Source organism: Sinohyriopsis cumingii, chromosome 7 (assembly GCF_028554795.1).
Source record: "Sinohyriopsis cumingii isolate HCF-2022 chromosome 7, ASM2855479v2, whole genome shotgun sequence".
Taxonomy (NCBI): domain Eukaryota; kingdom Metazoa; phylum Mollusca; class Bivalvia; order Unionida; family Unionidae; genus Sinohyriopsis; species Sinohyriopsis cumingii.
In genome coordinates, this window is record NC_142967.1 from 33,808,117 (window position 1) to 33,829,950 (window position 21,834).

The window sequence follows — 21,834 nt, forward strand, 5'->3', positions numbered from 1 at the left end:
TTTTCAGGCTGCCAAAAGTGCAAGTGCCAAAGAGGACCTGTTTAAACGTTGTGTTCACTTCTTTGCTTGTATTTGTGCTTTTGCTAGTGATGAAAAACTTGCAGAGGAATTTTCTTATTACATCAATTTGGATATGAATGGTAAGTTGTTTGGGAAAAAAAAAATATTGCATCCTTTCATGACAGCAGCAAGGGTTCAAAATAAGTAGTGACAAGTAGCAAATTTTCCCCACATATTCATTTTCTCACCTCTTGTCAGAATTGTTTTGCACAGAAAAGAATTTGTGGAGCTGTGGTGAAATTATATTAGTTCACAGTAGAGAAAGGAAGAAGGCTAAATACTTAACATTTGGGACAAAGACAAGTATTATGACTCTGTGGTCTTAAAATAAGTAATAGAAAACAGTGAGAAGCAAGAGCTTTATAAAAATTCAACAAATAATATATTTCCCAAGACTACTAAGTAAAAATATAACGCATAACTTTTGCTGTTGCAATTTAAGCCCCAAATAATACTGGAATTCAATACAAGTCTAATGAATAAAGTTCTATAAAATTAAAGGACAATAATGTCCTTAGTTTGTACAATAAGAGAGTAGATTGCCAAAGTCTGGACACATTGAGCTGTTCTTGCTTGATGATGCCTTACTGGCCTGCGATCAGTCAGTTCAGCTGACAGGCAGACTGACTCATTAATCACTGTTGACACATTATCCCCTGGAGGTTTTTGTCATTTTCATCTGAAATTCGAGTAGGAAACACATTTTGAAAGCTATTTCTGAATACATCCAAAATCACCAGCTTCCAGATGACCTTCCAATAACATACTGCCTAGTTGTGTTAGAAACGTCGTTTTTCATTGGCTATTTGGCTCGCGCATGAGCAGAAGGGCAAAAGTTGGAGTTTTTTCTTCAATTTTTCTTTCTTAATGGACCCATTATTTTTTTATCAAGACCACTCTTTATTCCAAATGCCCATCTTATCCTACTTTTTGCAAAGGTTCATCTGTCTGTTTGTGGTTCATTCTGGTCTACCCTAGATCTGAGACCAAAAAGTCTAAAATCCAAACACAAAATCGGATTCCAACCACGGGCGAATTTTGGGTAGAAAAAAATTGGGTCCAAAAAATGAGGTTTTTCCCTGTGTTTTGTAGTGCAACTAGAAATTCCAGATTATTTGGTATCAGTGTAGAGCTACATCTGTCTACCTTTCTATAATACCACCCAGTTTGTATCATACATGACCTTGACGCTACAGAGCTCTGCAGTAGACTACTACCTCCTGCCGCATAAACTCGTCACCAGGGGTTAATGTGTTAATTACAAAAGGTTGGCTGTTCAATGAGCTGAGCTGCACACTGGTTGATTATTCTGTCCTTTACAGCATGGTAGTGGGGTTCCCTATAACCAGTCTGTTTGCATTGGCATCCAGCAGGCTGTCCCATTTGATAGATCTAATATTCATGGAGTATCCTGTGGATAGATATTCTAATGAACGGGTAGATGATTCTACTGCTTCTTCCATCCCATTTGGTATACTATACAAGAATATGGAAGGTCTCCTGTTGAACAATGACTGCTTCAGGGATGGTCCTGGCTTTTAAAAAGTTTTTGCCCAAAAAGCACCAGCCTCAATATTTTGTCGACAATTTTCAGAAAATGTCGCCAGAACAAGTAGTGAATATTTTTCCAAGGCTATTAATGTAATATGTAACGAAAATTGAAATATATGGGATCGTTATTACTTTATTGACAACAAGCAATACAGCCATAATATTACCAAAAAAATCATTACATGACTTTTGCACTACTTCCATGGTCTTTGCATCCCACATCACCATTAGTGCATAGGTATTGTCACCTGAAATAAATGCATTATCAAATGTAAAATATCTACTTTCCTGACATCTAGTCTCTCTCTCTCTCTCTCTTTAATAGAAACACCAGGTACATGTATTAAGCAAATCTATATTGTGTGTATTATTTTCCAAATAAAAGTTTTGTAAGGAACTTTAGTTAATGACATTTTAATACTAAAACCCTATGATTGTACTTTGCAATGTAAGATAAGTGACTCATAATGCCACCATCGATTTTATGCATTCAGGAATTAAATTGTCTCCGCCCCCTTTTTTTATGGCTAGCTTCACAAAGTACATTCTGGCGATCAGGAATTCAGAAATTTATTTTTGCCACACTTTACATGCTTTGCTTGTAGTGAACTGCTTCCTAAATCCCAAGAATTATCACTGAATGATTTAGAATTTTTCTTGACAAGCAAACTACGATCTCCATTCCCACCATTGAAACTTATACGAGTCAACACCTGGCATTAATGTACCATATATATAAGCATTAACTACCATCATCAAATTAACAGAAAGAATAAAGAAACATATCACACAGCATATGTACCCCTGATAAACTAGTTCGGAATAAATGTTATTTAGTAAGCAGTGTTTTATGCATATGTGAGTTAACAATAAGGAAATATGATTGGATGTAAAATGTGGGAAATAGTTATCACATGTATGGTAGCTTGAGACCACATTTGAACTGTTAACTTAAATTCACACCCATTTTAGGCATTGTTAGTTACAACAAAAAAAGGGCATTGTTTATTTGCTAGTGCTTTCACTCACTGTAGAACAGGCAGTTTTTTTTTAAAGTATGTCGAAGAGGCTCGAGTCTAACCTTAAGCTATTGTGCACTTTGGGTACAGCTGACCAGAATATGAAATTGGGGCGATAATGCACTCCACAGGGAGAAATGGCGTGTCCTTTGAGAATTTTTTATGTATTGGACCCGAAAAATCAGTGAATATTTAATGAAAATGATGCTTAAATATGCTGCAAAAGGTGTTTTCAGACTCAAACTCCCAACTTGGTTTTTGAAAAGATTTATTTTTTGCATGACACTCTAGAATAACTGATCGTTATTAACTAAATTTATTCAACGACTATTTGAATTCTTTAGAAATCTTTCTGTACATTTGAAACTTCAACACAGAAGGGGCATTTTTCATTGGAACATGTTCGGATTTCTTGGAACTATTAGAATTGAAAGGACTTTTAGGAAATAGGAATTCGTTCACCATGCTGTACGTTAATTTAATTCTTTTACTCCGGTATTTTGAGAAATAAATTATGCTAAGGAAGAATTCAGTATTGGGGTCAAAGGTCAAGGTTAATGTGACTGATAGAAGAAAAATGCTTGCTGCACATAGAGAACTATTAAACACAGGCTGGCATATAATGTAGCATTCATGGTACTCTTGATTGCTGCTACAGATTTTTTAAGAATAGTGTATTGTCATTTTTAGTGGCCTCTCCTCCCTCACCTGAAACACAGCTTGTGACAATTTACCAACCAGCAGAAGAGTCAGGGGAAGTCACAGATCCCACCACACTTGAGGTGGTTGTCACTGAAGATATGTTGGAGCCAGCTATCAAAAAGAAAAGGAAAGATGAAATAGGTATTTTTAGGAATTTCTTAAGACACTTGGAAATGGGTCTTGAGTCTGTTAATCTGAAACAAAGAAAAAAAAATGTCATATTAGAACAAAATTTTTACTAAGTCAGTTGCTACAATTGGGAATCGGGGTCACATTTAAATATTTCTTGTTGCAACTCTAAGCCATCCATTTGTTCTGTGCTGACAGAATTTCTTTTAAAAAAATGATTGGATATTTGATTCATTATTTGACTCCTTTGGAAGTTCCCAATGACAGAAATCTGCCTTAACTTGTATAGATAAACAGTCACTCTAATAGAACCAGAAATGTTCATCTTGAATATAATGATGATATATTTTTAAAGTCATTTCTAAGTGTTCGATTGTACAATGTAGTTATTTTTATAAGGATACCTATAATCACTGACTTTAGCTGTTAAACTTCTTCCTTTGTCAGACTGGTATCTTCAGAAAGAGTCAGAAATTGATTAAAGCTCAAATTCAGGGAACTTTATGGGGACACTCTACAGATATGATGAACTTCCGAAAGAGTGACAAGTGTAAGGTGAAGTTGTTTACATTTGCAACATGCACAATGGAGAGCATGAAAGCATATTTTTATGTTAATTTCATGTACTGTGGCAGAATTTTCATTGGATGATGTACTTGTGGAAATTATACATCATCTAAGCACACTGCTCATCAGTTTCAGTCCTCATATGTGCTTAAAAAAATAAGCCTGAATTATTCTCAAGTACACTAGCTTTAGCAGTTAAAGAGTGGGCAAACCAACTTTGCTAGGCTAGACAATAACAGTTTCTGAAATAACAAGTATATAAACTGTAAAAAAAAGATTTGAGCTTTATTTTTCTAATTTACCTCTCAAGTCCAGGAAGTAAAAATGACCAAGCAGAGTTTTAATTTTTTTCATAGGTACACATCTGAAGTAAGGCCAAACTGTCTGCTTTACAACCCATACTGCACCCATCAGTCATACACCAAAATAAAGGGAATTCAAAGTTCTTTTATAAATACTTTAGATATACGAGGTATTTTTTAAATATTATTACCAGTGAGGAAAATCAGTGAAATGATTTTTTTTAAATATCTAACCCTATGCAAAATATGAAATTGTAGAGTGCAACCATAGTAACATCAAGAAATAACAACAGTGACATGTTTGTATGCTGACAGGTTCTTTCTCCTTTGACAGGTTCTTCTAGAGGAGGAACTGACTAAATCTAGTAAACAATGACCTTGTAAAATAGAAATGGTGACGGCTTCTTCATTGGTTTTAAATCTGCTAAATTTTTAAATCAAAACTGATCTTTGGAAAATTATTCAACAGGTTTATTTTGAGTAGGTGGTGATTATTTTTCTATCATTTCTTAGAACTTGCAGGAAAGTCTGAGTCCAGGACTGATACTTTAGTTCTCTCATTTCTCTAACTAGCTGTATCAAGGATCAAAGATGTAAGATTTGATCATGGCATATTTAGAAAAATTTAAGTATTATTGATGACCTTGACTTAACTAGTACATACATTTCTTTTTTTTAGTGCAAGCAAGTAATGCTTTGTTGACCTTACAAGATGCCAATTTGAATGTTATCAGCAAGAGAATCCCCAGTCCTACAAAACCCCAGCTTCCTAAACAACCACAGCCACCCAAAAAAATAGGTGAGATTTGCATGGATCTTTTAGTAGTCATTGGAGGCCAAAAATAGGCCCCATTTGGAATTTAATTAGTCCAATACAAAAAAGGTATGGTAAGAAAGGAGCCTTGAAGGGCACCTGAATCAGCTTTAACCAAGTCAGCAGGGTAGTTGCATTGATCCTTTTATATCAATTAACCCATTTTATCCTGAATACGACTGCGGTTGTAATACCTCATTCTATCCTGACTATGACTATGGTCGTACTCTAATACATATGTGTGTAGCGTCTCTAAAAACACGTGTTATACATCACAGATATTTGTGTACTTCCTCACCTACACAGGAAATGGTTAAAGCACGCATGCGCAGTGTAATTTTATAAATGAAAAAACGTGGTTGAAAAAAAAATTGTTGACTTGAAAATCGGTCGATAAAATGATGGATGACAACTCTGATGTAAACATGGATGTTGATAGCGAGGGTAGCAACATTGACGTTGATGATTTGGATAATTCCGATGATAATATTGACTTAAATGATGGGTTAGAATTGAATATAGTTGATGAAAGAGATGATGCGTGGCTTCGTGTTCTTTTCGACAGCGATTCGGAGAATGAAGCTGACTTTGAAGGCTTTCAAGAGGAATGTGTCTGGGATGATTTTTCACTTTGGTTGCAGCCATGATTTAAATTGATAGGAGGAGCAACACCCAGAAGCCGCCGATGCACAACATTATTTTGAGTTACTTTGGGATGATTTAATCTGGAAAAAACTTGATGAAACAAATTGTTATGCTGAAAGATTTCTAGGATTAATTTGTGACAAGTTTTCATGAGAAACTGCACACTGAAGTACATGTTCCAGAATGTGAAGTAAACAAATTGTTCTATGTGTCATGTTGTCCAATTTTAGTAAAATTATTATAACTTTTGAACTAACAGTGCTAGAAACTTCAAATTTGGACCAAAATACTAGAAATAGAATTATCTTTATTTTATTCGCATACTATTAGGAGCATTTCATTCATCTTCATGGACAAAAGATTCACTGAACATCATGGTAAGTTTTTTAATTTGTTTTTTTCTTCTTTCAAGTAATATTTCAAAATACAGTTGTGAGCATGTACACTGGTAAATGATAACAAAACATATATCACTGTGTTGCAAATTTTATTGCCTTTTCAGAGATATTTAGTTTTATATACTTTATAAAAGAAATAACATTGTTACATTTTTAGTAAACATGGTGAACGTAGTCATAATTTCTGCAGCTGCTGCGTATGATACTCCATTTTACCAGTGTAGAATTGCTTCTCAGGAATCAGGCACTGCAGTTGAAATTGGTAAACAGGATAAAATGGGTTAAGAGACGTTGCAAATAAAAAAATAGCTTGGCATCTCCTTTTATAATGAGAAAAAGCATAGTTTCAGCTGAGGTACACCATAATGGGTTTGCACAAACTAAAAACCCAATACCTTCAAACAGTGAGATTGAATGCACCAAACACTGCTATTACAATGAGCATGACTTTTTACCTTTAATCTGACACAGATGTGCCACCCAGTAATCAAATGTCCAGATTAGTCTAAGTTGTTATAAAATGAGCAAAACACATAAATCAGTCCTTTTCAGTGGCACTGTTTGCTGTGCTTGGTCGGTCTGTTTTTCGCTTCATTCTCATTATTTCATTTATGGTGAAACTTGGGCTTGTCTGGAAATATTTGATTAATTAGTACATCCCATAGAAATTCTTGTTGAGAATAGGTTAAGCATGTTACCAAATTGTAATAGCATCAATGAAAATATGAAACATTAAAATAAAAGTATTGAGATTGCTTTCTGTTTTATTTACATTTTTTTTCCTTGAAAGAAAAATGAGTACTGGTAAAACAAAGGCTAAGATGATTATAATACAGAAAGGGAAACATCCAATGAAAAATTGGATTCCAAAATTACAGAACCAAAGAAGAAGATACTCTTAAGAAATTGCTTGAAATTTAAAACTATGCAAAGACTGTTGTGTTGGAAGGGCTTACAATTTAGGCTTTGATGTCACCAGCACTGTTAGATAATAGTTGAGGGCATCAAACAGGAAAATCTTAAAGAAGCAAGTTTATTTAGTTTTTCATGTGAATAACAGGTCAAATAGACTAGATAAATGCTATCACCTTTTGTTGTGAGGTTGCCCCATTCTGATCACACAACTGGCCCACTTTTTCAAGTGAAGCTTTCTCAGACCTGGCTAAAACACTGAGAAAGGCATAAAATACATTGACTGGAGACAAACAATTAATTGATGGATCAAAAGACAGTAGATTATTGCAGTTAACTTTGATAGAGTGAATCAACATTGTTGTTGAGTGAAGTTAAATGTAAATAAAATAAAACTATCATTAGATCATGTCTTGAATAATGTGTGTGCGATTCCGATCAATGCCAGCTTTGTTCTTTTTTTACGGAAGATTCTTATAAAAATAAATTTTTCCTCTTTTTCAAAGTGTTAAAAACAGGTTTCTAAATCACACTTTGTTTCTTTTAAAATCTACATGAACGGGTCTTTTTTATATCTTTGAATGAAGTCATAACTTTCAATCCATTTGTATAGTTTCATGATGTGTTTTTCCATCCTCATCCTTGTCTTCAAAATGTTTTATTATGGCAGTGAAAGCAACATGTATTAATTGATGATGTAAGTCAGGGGTCTCAAACTCAAACCACCCTGAGGGCTGCATGAGGGCATTTTCATTGGCCCGTGGGCTGCACCAACTTTGTTATCTTTCATGACACCTTATGACACCAATCATTTTGTGGGCCACATGATACGGATTGGCGAGCCACATGTTTGAGACCCCCGATGTAAGGAAAATGAACCCTTTCGTGGTGGTGACTGAATGTTGTGAGTTTTACATCTTGCATTATTTCTAAATCTCAAATGTTATGCATGGTACAGTCAAGAACTAGGGATCCTAATGCTTCTTCCAATCCATATGTTTCAGCCCACTGTGATGGCATTACTTGTTTAAAACCTTCCTTAGATTTACATGGATTTTTTTTCTTTCTTCTGGTCTTTCAGCCAACACTCCAGTGGATGAGGCTGAGGTGGCAACTTCATTCCATCAGTGGTTGGCCAGTGTTACAGAGAGAATTAATCAGACCATGCACTATCAATTTGATGGTAGGTACATGGGTTGTACAATCCAAAAATAACTAATACCTTGTCAAGCTAATTTTAGATAGAAGTAATGTCACTAGTGTCACTTGATAATTCTGAAAACAATATATTTTTTTTAGAAAACCCATGTGTATTGCCCAAGAGCATAAGTTTTGCACTTAAGAACTGGCCTGGATTTTTAAAAATAATTAAATAAATTACTCTAGACAATGTTTAATTAGGGAGCTGTTAAAATAATGAAACAAAGCTATCTTTAGTCTCAGATAAGAGAAAGAAAAAGAAAAGACCATCAGTTCTCACAAATTAAAGTCTCTTTTAAATCGATAGCTGTTAGGTTGTTTGCATTTTTCACAGGTACATGAAAATATAGTCCTGATTTTTAGCCATGCTATCATACTGTCTCATCATGGGCTTCTACAAAAATTAATAACTTTGTTGTCATCTGTACTGGTCAGCTTCATCAACAGCAGTGGTGACAATTGTACATGACATCCTCCAAAATCAGATGTTAAGTTCTTGTCTAGTGAAAGGCAATCTTCTGGTCCACTTGGGTTTTGTGGTAAACTGGTAACAGTCAGATCTGGAATCTTCCCAGTGTTTTGTCCAGTTGGGCTTTATTGAGTTTATTAACAATTTCAACTCACAAAGGAGTGTAACAGATTATTAAGCTTGCAAAATCGCTTGCAAATTGTGGATTACAGCAAGAAAGAGTTTTTCATTTTCATGTGGACCATTCAAATTGTCATGCAAGCAGAGTGGTGCAGTGAAGGTTGGCTCACACCAAGAATATTGGTGGCGGAAAAACCCAGGGAAAAACCACTTACCAAAAACGTCACATGAAGCTATTGGCAAGCTTTCTCAATTACACACATTGACTAAGCTAGGACTCAGCCCCACTCTGACAAAGGTGAGATGTGTGCGTGATCTGTGAAGATAGATGAGTGCCTTAGACAGCTAAGCCCCCAGTAATGTTTGAATGAGACATACATGAGGACAATTAAACAGTTGGTGAATGCATCACCTACCATTCATGGTACTCTTGTTTACAATGTAGTGGTAATTGATTAACTTTTTAAGGTACAATGGCAAAGGAAAAATGCCAGTTGGAGTTTCTTACCTAGAGACACACCAGAATAATTAACCTGGCTTGGTTTTGGCAGGATTTGAACTTTCTATTAATGAGGTCAGAATAGTTGTTATCAATTGTTTATTATGAATGGTTGTATTATTCTTAAACAGTCATTATTTTAATTGAGCAAAGGCAGAGTAATGATGTCACTTACGGTTAGGGTTGGAAAAGTATGTATTATTTTGCCAAGATCATAATACTGTATTATCATAATGTAAAATAGTATTGTATGTTGGTTTAAAAGGTATATACAAACATTAATATAAGTATCTGTAATATGTAGAGTTCAAGTGTAGGAGCAGACTGAGTCAGTATTAAAGCTTATAGTTTACATGTTTTTTATAAGTGAGGAAGACCATGAGTATGCCACTGGCAAGAAGTTATAATAGATTCATAAAATACATTCTTGATAAAATTTCAAATTACAGAAAGTAAAGAACCAACAGTACCTTTTATTCTATAAACTGTAAACTACAACTCCAACAGATAAAGACTGCATAATAAGTTTGGAATTCTGGTTCATTATTTGGCTGTTACCAGTGACACCAAAGTTACATATAAATAAATTTTTAAAAATTACAAAAATGAGGACAGAATAATTGTACAGGAGGGGACACATTTATGACAGAACTGTTAAGTGTCAACTCCCCTCACCATTAGCATGCATATAAAAATATCTATAATGGAAACACAGAATCAAACACTAGTCACTTCTTAAAATAGGAGAGTAAATTGAGATTGTTATCTGATAACTAAAATTATAGCACAGGAAGCATATGAGGAAGAAAGAATTAAAACATGGGTTATTTTGAGTTGACAGAGATGTGACTTTTGAAACTTTTAATTCTCAGCCTTAAATCTATTCCAACCCAGGAAGCACTATTGAGTTCAAGGAAACCAATCCTTTCTGTGTCGGGAATACCATTGTCTATTCATTTTTTAAATATTATTTCTCCTTATAAATGTTTTCAACATTACTTTTAATTATAGGACTAATTCAAAGCTACAACTTTTCATTGCAGTGAAAATATCAGCATCTTTGTGATTTGGAGTAAAAATGATAGTTCTTGTGTGGGTTCTACTCATATCACTAATAGATCCAATAGACAAAAGTAACATGTTACCAAAATGCATATGTTCATCTAAATAAATATGCAGAGTATTCATAAATGTCCAGTGCTAAACATACCAGAGTAAACTCTGTACCTTGCATTGATATTTCACCAAAATATCTATGCCACAGCTCTCACATAGATATACATATTGGTAAACGGAAGATTGTGATTCATAAAATTATCAATGAAGTCATACTATGGTTATGAGTAGATAAGGTCAGTATTATAAAAAGTAGGGCTGACATGAAGCTTATTATTCAGGGGAGAACACTGATATTATTACAAGTTGCTCTTGGAATTCACATTAGTTTATGCCTAAATGTGAATTTATCTTATAATTACTGATTAAAATAAGGGGCATTTGTCTTTCTACTGTTTCCAGGTAACCCAGATCCTTTAGTATTCCATGCTCCCCAGTGTTTCTTTGACTGTCTTCAGCAGAGAATTTCATCAGGCAACAGGAAAAAACGACTGCCAAACTTCACCACAGCATTTGTTAGGAAAGATGCCTTGCCTCTTGGAACATTTACAAAATACACTTGGCATATCACCAATATTATTCATGTGAAACAAATATTTGATACGCCAGAGGTAAGAGGAAGAAGAATATGATGAATAAATACTTGAATTTTTGATAACATTTTCATTATGAGACAGGTCCTTTATTTGTTGTTTAAACAGAGTGATGTGACTCTTAACAATTTATAGAGGATTGGTGTTGATTTATTAGTCTTTCCAGTGACTGGTTGTATAGAAGACCATGCTGAATTTTGTTTCTTGTGTACAAGTGACACATGATTTATGCCAATTCAGTGTTCATACTTTTATTTTAATGCCATTTATAATGAAGAAATAATATTAAATTTGGGCCACCGTGCCCATTTTTATGCCATTACTGAAGCCATTTGCTGTGACTTGATTGCAGCTCACGTACATGCATTCACTTTACTTTTGATTTATGCCATAACTTTGGGAAAGCATCTGTGGCATAAATTAAGCGTCACCTGTATTCTTTTTCAGTATGATGGGTTAATGATTTTCTTATTATCTGGTCTGAATTCTTCCTACTAGACCACATATACATATGCTGCCGGTTTGATGGCATCTTGTGTTACAATCAAGATTTTAACATCAAGGTCAAGATCACTGGTAATTTTTTGTCTATTCTGCACTTTTCCTTGGATGTGCTTTGAGATAAGGCTTGGTTCCTTTCCATCAGCCCAGTAACTTTACACACGTGTCTTAAAGTTCACAGTTTGCATTATTATAAACTTATCTGATTTCCCCATGGTAGGAAGAGGACAAAATTCTGTTAAGTTTTATTGGTTTCATTAAGATACCTATAATGAAGAAATGAAAAAGAAAAATAATGTATGCCATTAAAAATGTGTTTTGAATGTTTCATTTTGTTTTCAGATGAGTCTAGACATAACAAGAAACTTTGTGGAAAACCGAGATGGGACTTACGACCTATATGAGATTCCCAAAGTGCGGGTGGAAAATGTAGATGATCAGTATAAAGGGAAGAACCCTGTCTTAATTCGTCCATTTGAGCTAAAAACTTACCTCAAAGTTGGTAAGTAATATCATGTGTTAATACATTGAACTGTGCTTGAAAACTCATGTTCATGCATACTCTAACATAAGATCTTGTGATTCCTATTTCTGCAAATGTCCCAGATTTTTTTAATTAAAAAAAAATATCTTTTTATGCCACTTTGAGAGAAGTAAAGTATATTTAGGATATTTTTTCCCAGGATCAGTGCACCAGTTTATTTTTTCATTGATCTATTTAGTTAGTTGATGTTGTTGCATAATATGTATTGCCACAATACTGTATATGAGATATAAAAAAAAATGGTCACTGTTGCCTAATTTCACCTTCAAATATGTTCCCCAATTACAATATGTTAGGAATATTAGCCATCTATTTCCAGTAGAAAAAGGGCAATAACTCTTGCCCACTACCTTCTTTTGGCACCACCAGGTGTCACTAGTTTTTAGCTTTGCTGCTGTACTGATCATATTGTATAGTATGCAGAACATTCATAATCTCAGCTGGTACAAAGTGTTTTGAAATGTAGTATGAGTGTCTGTTGCTTTTTAAAGCTCAAAGCATTATATACGAAAACTTGAAGAAGTAATTGATGTTAAAAGTCCAGAGGGATAAATAAATCATTTTGTACATATGATCATTTAATTTTTATCATGTTATATGCGGATTACTCTTTTTCTGCTGCATTGCTCTTTTTGTCCATTTGGATTGCACTTTTTCCTTGCCAGGGGTTGGCATGTATGCCAGTGGGTGTAAGGGCCCACCCCACTTATGTCTGAGCATGACCTTCTAGCCTGTAAGTCAGGCTACATGGGGTTCATATCAGATTAGTCGGATCCACCTTTTTACTTCACTGTTTCATTACTGGCCATCACAAGCCGTCCAGCCTTCACCAACCATACATCAGTCACTGATTATCCAGCATGGGAGACCTTTTGAGAAGACAGCCAAACATTTCAGATTCATTGGGGAAATGTTTCCAAATTTTAGGCAGCCAAGTGGGCATAAGTACCCCCTCCCCCCCACCCCCCGCATGTCCATGCTTTGTCTCCAGGCTTAGAAGTCAGGACTCATGTGGTTTGTACCAGATTCATTGGATCCAATGCATAATAAAACTGCACCATCACTGACTAGATGTTCCAACTTGGAAGCCTTTTTGTTGAATTGGTCCAGCCAACTATGATTTACATGAATCTTAGGGACAGATCTGTATGTCTAACCATACCTTCGGTAACATGCCCTTTCTATGATGGAGATCTCTGTCCAGCCAAGACCTTGGAGCAGCTGGTACCAGTGATAGCCGGACTGTCTTCTATACCGCTGGCTTCCAGGCCAGTCATTTGCTGGGCAAAATCAACCGGCAGTGCCTGACTTCCATTATGTTCACTGCTTGCCCACAAAGGAGAGCTAGTGATGTTTTCAAAGGGATAGAATTGAGTTTTCATAGCACTTGGATTGTCTTTTCCAATGCTGCAAGTAGATCCAGATTGGACCTCAGTGCAGGGTGAGTGCAATAAACTCCTTCAGATCCACCATCCTTGACATTATACTCAGATCCAACCATTATAGGGTGTTGGCTACTTCAGAAGGCCTTCCATCCCCTACCGCATCTCTAAAGAATCTGTAGATTTTGACATGGAAAAAGTGCCATCCTTCTGGTTCCTTCCCCAGTCAGGTAAACTTAAGGCAACAGATGCCTTCAGTACTAATCTCCCGGCACTTGACACGAATATAAAAGCTGTTCATATGTCCACTTGTCTGTTTTGTGCCCCATGCCATGCTGGTTCAGGATGTCATGGCACATTCTTTACTTTTGGATTTGGCCTCATTGGTACCTTTCAGACTCAATGGAGAGACCTGGCAATAGCCACGCTTGAAAGGCAATGACCAGGATTGCTAGGGTCATTGACCAGGGCTGGTCACCATACCATGGCCATTACTTTGAGGGGTTCAGCCAGTTTACACATGATATGACATGACACATGTCTATAATCACATTGCTCAAACTTTGTCATACACTTCCTTTCTGGCTGACCCTGTTTGGGTAACCATTGCTTTGGAGGAAGAATAGAGGAAGTTCAGATGCAGGCAGTTCAGGAACTGTCCCTCCACCTCACTGCTCAATCCACACGGGAGTTTGGGACCACTCCGCCCCCTTCTCTCTCTCTCTTTCTCTGAAATTTGCACTCACAGGGTCTCCCTTGTCCCTCAGAACAAGGTGGCGGGGGGGTGATCCAGGTATTTTGGAAGGGCTTCGGGTTTCATTCATCAACAACTCCCTCCTCTCTCCACTCTTCACTGATGCACCATCAAATCAGGAGAAGGATGCCTTTCTACAACAAGAGAGAGGATTGGTGTCACACCAAAAAAAAATGTAAAGCTTGTGCAATGGCCACAATCCCCAGGGATTTTGTTCAAGGCTGTTTGGAAAGCAAACAGCAAGTTGAGATCCATGATTGACTTGAGTCACCTCAACTAGTTCATTGCGCCTCCAAAATTCAAGATGGGGACAGCTAGTTCAGTCCATCTCTCCATTCGATGAGATGAGTATGCCATAAGTCTCTATCTGACCAATGCATATTTTTACATCCTTATCCACACCATGTCAAACATTTTCTCCGTTTTGCTTACAGCGACACAGATATCAGTTCAAAGTTCTACCTTTGGCCTCAACATCAGCCCTTCAGCTTTTACAGAGACTATGAATTATGTCCTTGCCCTGTTCCAATTGATGTCATCTACAACAATGGCATCATACCTGGATGACATCCTTCAGAAACATATGGTGAGTTCTATTCTACCCCAAGGCAGGAACTATCTCTTCTCTCTTTTATATCATCCAGGCTTTCTGGTGAACTGGGACAAGTCAGACCTCCATCCATCCCAGAATTTTATCCATTTGGATATGGAATTTTTTTACCGAAACAGAATTTGGTGCAACTTCCACATGTTTGCACAAGCAGAATCATCAAACTTGTCAAGTCCATTTCCAACAGGACTTTGATTTCAGTGAGAGAGTTTTTGCAACTCCTTGGTTTATTCATTGTGGAAGCAGACTTGAGCCCACTCAGCTGTCTTTTTAAATGGACTTCTTAAGCACAGTGGCGCCCCTTTTCAAGTCTCCTCGATCAAACAGTCATGATCACGCCCAAGATTCAATCATTCCTTCATCAGTGGTGCAGCCCAGGTAGGCTGACTATGGGAATCTCCCTAGAGAAGCCCCAAGTGGAAAATAATGGCATGTAATAATGGCCAGTGCACACGATCTTGGTGCCCAGCTGTTGCCGGACTTAACTACCATTAGCAGCACATGGGAGCCAGGGAAATAGCCTCTAAACATCAGCATACTAGAAATGAAGGCTGTCATCAGTGTCTTTCGCTTCTGAAAAGATTGACTCTCTGGTAAAATAGTCTTCATTAGGCCCAACTGCTCTGTGGTGATGAGCTATCTCCACAAACAGGGAGGCACCAAATCACACAACCTGTGTGTTGTGCAACAATCTCCATATCAACGCACAAATGAGACACATTCCCTGGCGACTCATTATCTAGGCAAACATTATCCGGGAGAGGTCCAGTCTTCCACACATTAATGTCCTCAATCAGATTTGAACACTTTGGGGATGTCTGATGATTGAACTTTTTGCAAAGAGGTGGAATCATAACTTAACCACCTTTTTTCTGTCCAGTTCCAGACCCAAAAGCTTGTGCTGTGGTTGCAGTGTCCATCATTTGGGAGGGGTTGTGTGCATTTGCCTACCCTCCCACAGTGCTGATAACAAAAATAATCCAGATGTTACAGGGTCAGGATGGCAAGATGATTCTGATAGCCCCTCTCAGACGGAACAAGTTCTTGATCACCGATCTACTCATTCTATTGGTAGATCTGCCCATGAAGATTCCTGCTAATCCATATCTACAATCACTGGTGGTCTTTTCCTGCCTGGAATTTTATCTGTCCTCTTCTAACAGCTCGGCTCTGATTAGGACAGCCTTGTGAGACAAGCAATTCAAGCCTTCAGTTGTGGAGAGAATCTTGAGAGCAAGAAGGCCTCTCCACTCAGAAGGAAAGTGGCATATTTTCAGGGAGTCGTGCCATGCCAACATTATCTTCCCTCTGTGTCTGACTTTTTTATATGGCTCTTTGAGGAGAAACAGTTGGCTCCAATCTCTATCACTGGCTACTGCAAACCTGCCAACCATTAGGATTTTGCCTTAAATCTCAAGAAAATGTCCCTTAAAATACATACTTATTGAATAAAAGAAATATTGTTGACGTAAAATCCAGATAATTGGCTCATCCGTGTTTGATTTGGATCTGGATTTCATATTAGAATTCATGGAGTTAATCAGGGAACCAGACCAACTTTACTGCAGTATCTCAGACACTATAAACTGCACATATTTTTTCATGCAAAGTGTCTGCATGATCAGCAGTTCATTATGGAATTTTTATTAATGGCAGCAGGAGATATGATTCTCATTGTTGTGTGAAATGGGAAAAAAGTTACAAGAATTAGGTCAAGTTAAGAGATAGCAACAACTCATTGAGCTTATGATTTGGAACTGAAGTCTGTGCAAATGTACTAGTGGTAAATAATGTCTATATACTTCACAAACTTTTCAGTTGAACATAACATTTACCATCGCTACATGATTTGAATCCTTTTAAACATGTTTTTCAGCTTTACAATTGCATTTTATGATGTTTTGTTACACCTTACTGAAAACAAAAAATCAACTGCCTTACTAAGACGATCTTTTTAGGGTTGGGGGCCCTGTGTGGTTAAAGCGCTTTCCGTTTCGGATCACTGTCATCTCACTTCTGTCTGCGTGGGTTCGAGTCTCGGGTTCGGCCACTGTGGGTATGTGAGAAAGCTTGCCAGTAGCTTTTCGTGGGTCAGTGGTTCTTTCCGAGGTTTTCCCAGGTTCTTCCTCCACCATTAATACTGACCGCCATGTATAGCCTATCGTGTGCTGAAAAATGGCATTAAACCCAACAACAACAACTTATTAGGGTTGGTAGGTCTGCTACTGTCTCATGATATTGGACACGTTCCAGCTGACATGATATTGGCCTTTCTGATCTTTTAGCTCATTTTGGTCTCAATCGAACAAAATCCCTCGATCTGTTTCCAAGTGGAATCAACCCTGGGTTTTAACATGTCTCAGTTTGAATCCATTTGAACCTCTTGCCCACGCCTCACTAAAGCCACTATCATACAAGTAATATTTCTGCATGCAGGGTCAGTGAACCACATGCCCTTTAGGTCAACCTGTACTCTCATCAGTTCAAATCAGAGGGATGTTCTCTTGATACAACCAAGCTTTGTAGCCCAAAACCAGTTAAAATCTGTCAGTAACCAAAGAGTCATAACTTGCTAGCTCCCTTCCATAGTCAGGTTGAGAACAGCAGCCATGCACGATTCTGTTTGGGCTCTCAAACACTACTTGAATCACACAGAGACAAGTCTTGGCATGTGCAAGCCCTTGCTTTGTGGCTGAAGTGGGTTGTACACTTGGCATTCTCCAACATCTCACCAAATCAGAGTTGCCTTATGAAGGATACTGCTCAGATGCTTTGAGCCATCTCTTCGAGCCTCGTGTTCGAAAGCAACATTTTGATTCAAGATATAATAGATTTTGGCTGGCATGCAGAGTCAACCTTCTCAAGTCTTCATCTTAAAGATTTATTATCGCAGAGACAAACCTTGATTCCGGCAGGTCTTGTGGTGGCAGCACAGACAGTCATCAGACCCATCTCAATCAATCAACACAGCTATGCTGGATTCACTGGTGAAACTTTGTAGGTAAGAAGATTTCAATCTTCATCTTCTTAACCATAGATACGGGTCACAGATCAAATGCCGACAGGCTGTGTTACTTGTATAATTAGGAGAGCAGGCAATCATTCACATGGGTATCCAACTATTCTTCCCTAGAAGGATTCCCAGTGTAGAGGTTGGATGCTCAGCATCCTGTCTGTCTATTACTTGTTCTCCTAAGGTAGTGTGAATGTGGAATATATTTGAAGGAGAAAGCCAATTTTTTTAAAAATTTTCTCCAAGAATACTTACCCAGTCACTTTACTTAAAAGCCCATCCAACCACCCTGCGATGTGAGCATCCTTGTTAGCATCTTGCTGAGGTAAAAACTAATGACAACTTTGCGGTACCAAGAGGTGATAATGTGCAAGAGTTATTGCCTTTTGTCTATTCAAAATCAGCTGGAAAAGACTATTTTTCATCTTTTAAGTAGGGCTGGATTTGTCAGGTAGCATGCTAATATTCCAAATGAATGTGATTGAGTAAGTATTCTATAAAAAAAAACAATTTACATAAAAAGTTGCTTTTCATAGTTTCTATCAAACTGCTAAACTATAAATGTAACATCATTTGTTCCAGATTCAGCTGTATATATATTTTTTTCCTGTAGCCAATCTGTTTCTTTTTCTGCCACCAGAGATGCAGCTTGTAAATTTAGATTCTACCAGTATTTTCCAGGGTATTGAAAACTCTGTTACTGGTAATTTATGTTTGAACTATGTCTTTGAATCAGTTAATTTTTGCATCAGATGGTGGGCATGCAAATTCATATTGGATTATAAACTGAAGTACACTACTCCCTCGATGACTCAAACCCTGATAACTCGCGATCCTAATTATAACATGGGGTCAGGCATGAATCCCATTTTTTGTACCAGCAAATACCCCCTAAATTTGTCCGTATTTGTTGCACTTTAAGAAAATCGCAATTAAAAGTGGTATTTGAAACTTTAATATACTGCTTCTTTTATTGTCAAAACTGTTAGATAAGCCCTGAAATTTTAATGAACCTCATGAAATTCTCAGCTTTTAGTAAGAAGTCGTATAATTTGTTACATTTTCTTGCCTACTGGTAACTAGATTCTATGTACACCATAAATAATATTCAATGAAATTTTGATCAATGAAAATGTCACATCTAGCGGTGTCAGTACTTTCATAAATATATACCAATGGAATAATTTCTTATCAAGTGAAATTTGTGTTTTAGTTCTATCTTTTAGTTCCTTTTAGGTGTAATCATTGTAAAGGCGAGGAGTCCTTTTGTATTCAGAGTGTGTCAATATGTTGTAACAACTATGTCCGTGAGAATTTCTCTGAGAACCTAATTAACTGCTGACCATGTTTTGATATCTGACTTGTGGAAGTATTTGTTGTATTGTGCTGAGTTAAAAACTGACCTTGTATTATCATGTTCATTACCGTATATACTCGCGTATAAGCTGAACAATTTAGGAAAAAAATAAGGCCTGGAAGAAGGGGGGGTCGGCTTATCTGCGGGCCAAGGTCCAAGTCTGAAATTTTTAACGCTTTTTTCCCTCGATTTCCAGTTTTGTTTCTGTCGATCGCCGAAGATGAGATCACGTGCTTAATGATGCCACGTGGCTTATAAGATTTGTGCTGTCGTGAAGTGAAACAAATATTTTTTTTTTAATTAAGTGGTAGGATAATGAATGGAAAACATGTTTTAACGTACTTGACATCTATTTGACAGATGTCCATCCACCAGAAAATGCAGCCATATGTGTTATTTGAGCCACGGTGGTACGTGTATTTTCCAAAAGAACCACAATATTAGTAATCTCCAGTCAAGTATTTTACCCTCAGCTAATCAGTAATCATTAAACTCTACGGTATCGTACAAATGCACGCTAGCTTATTTCAGTGTAAATATGAAAAGAATCTACGTAAAAAAAATAAAAGAATTACAATACTGAAGGTATATACAACAAACATTTTGATCGAGAGTAGAAATACATGTACGATAGTCTTAAAGGAACAATAGCGAGAGGCTTCATAGGGGTTTGTTGCGCGCACACTTAGGAAGGGTAAAAATAACAGGGCAATATACGAGTCAGCATGAATAATTGTTAAACAATATAATTTGTGGGATTTCTTTGACAGGTGTTTTAGAAGTAATTGGCAGCCACAGTTTATATACTACTGTTGTTTAGTTGTTTGTAAAGCAAAGTGGTTTGTTAGTGGTAGAGTGTTGTACAGTAGCTACCATATGCTTAATCTGTGGTAAATGCCTCGGGGATAATAGGTTTGTTTTGTTGCACAATGCCAATGACTTTACTAATACATGCCGACTTTCAGATGTATTGTTTAATGAGATATGGTAGTGGACATGGTTTCTGCTCAAAGTTATAAACTGTCACAATACTTGAATAATGTCCACGCTGAAACCAATCATATTTTGATCAATTGAATCACACTACCGGTAGTTAAAAAAAAAAAACACAAATAAACAACAATGATAAATAATTATCAAATGCAAATTGATAACCAACCACACATGGAAATAATTACAGGATAAGGTATATAAATAGTATACCACCACTATAAGAAATTATTTCAGTTTAATCTCTCTAGAAGTTTATATTCAATTCAATCAGATAAAATTAATAGTGTTGGAAGTAAAAGAAAGCATTCTGCTTATGATGCAGCATTCAAACTTAAAGTTATTGAATATGCAAAAGCAAAGCAGCATTAGAAGAAATGCCAAAATCCAAGAAGGCTCATTGGACTGGGATTGCCTCTTTCCCTGAATTGGAGAAAGAACTCAGTGATTTTGTAAGTGAACGTCGACAAAATGGATACATTGTCACACGAACTGCAATTCGTCTACGTGCTATGCAGATGGCAAAAATTGATAAATGTAAGTTGGCAGATTCAAAATTTGTTGCATCAGCCAGCTGGTGTTCTCGTTTTATGAACCAGAATGGTTTTTGCCTCAGGCAGCGAACGAAGATAACACAAAAGCTACCAAAAGACTTGGAAGAAAAAATTGAATCATTTCAGCAGTTCATCATTAAGCACAGAAAGGAGTGCTCATTTGAACTATCACAAATTGGAAATATGGATGAGACGCCTATGACCTCTGACTTACCAAGCAATAAAACAGTCAATGCTGTTGGTGAGAAAACTATTCTGATAAAAACGACCGGCCATGAAAAAACGCATTTCACGGTTGTAATGGCCTGTTTAGCTGATGGATCAAAGCTGCCTCCTGTCATAATTTTTAAAAGGAAGATGCTGCCGAAAGCATGAAATTTTCTGCTGGTGTCATCGTTCGTACACAGCAAAAGGGATGGATGGACGAAAGTCGAACAATTGAATGGTTGGAGAAAGTATGGAACAAGAGACCAGGTGCAATTATTCGGAAACCTTCAATGCTTGTATGGGATATGTTTCATGCACACAAAACCAATGAAGTAAAGAGGGCCACAAAGAAAATGAAAACAACACTGCTGTGATACCAGGAGGTTTAACGTCAGTGTTACAACCTCTTGATGTCTGCCTTAACAAACCTTTTAAGGACAAGTTACAAAAGATGTGGGCAGAATGGGTTTGTTCAGGGGCTGTGAAAATGACAAAAGGCGGGAATTTAATGAGGCCGGACATCGATTTGGTCGCCAAGTGGGTAAAAGAATTGTGGGACTCAATTCCATCACAAATGATTGCAAAATCATTCAGGAAGTGCTGTATCAAAAATGCCATTGATGGAACAGAGGATGATGCTATATTTCAATCCGACAATGACAAGGAGAGCGAGAAGGAGAACGACACACTATCGGATGACCATGATGACAATGACGACGTATATGATGCAAGCATGCCCGTAACAGAAGCCGAGTTTCATGAACTGTTTGGTGAGTCTGATACAGAGCCAAATTTTGAAGGATTCTAAAAGTGATAGAACTTTTAT

At 36.9% G+C, this 21,834-nt stretch overlaps 1 protein-coding gene across 2 annotated transcripts in view; it reads left to right on the forward strand.

The window, feature by feature from the left end:
* Positions 1-21,834, forward strand: part of LOC149794994 (uncharacterized protein C2orf42-like) — a 47,527-nt gene that overhangs the window by 20,094 nt on the left and 5,599 nt on the right. For both annotated transcript variants that reach the window (XM_089964656.1, XM_089964657.1), the window contains exons 3-8: positions 8-140; positions 3,321-3,473; positions 5,010-5,129; positions 8,181-8,282; positions 10,906-11,114; positions 11,940-12,099. In XM_089964656.1, coding sequence (XP_089820782.1) covers positions 8-140; positions 3,321-3,473; positions 5,010-5,129; positions 8,181-8,282; positions 10,906-11,114; positions 11,940-12,099 — 877 coding nt within the window. The remainder of the gene's footprint in view (positions 1-7; positions 141-3,320; positions 3,474-5,009; positions 5,130-8,180; positions 8,283-10,905; positions 11,115-11,939; positions 12,100-21,834) is intronic.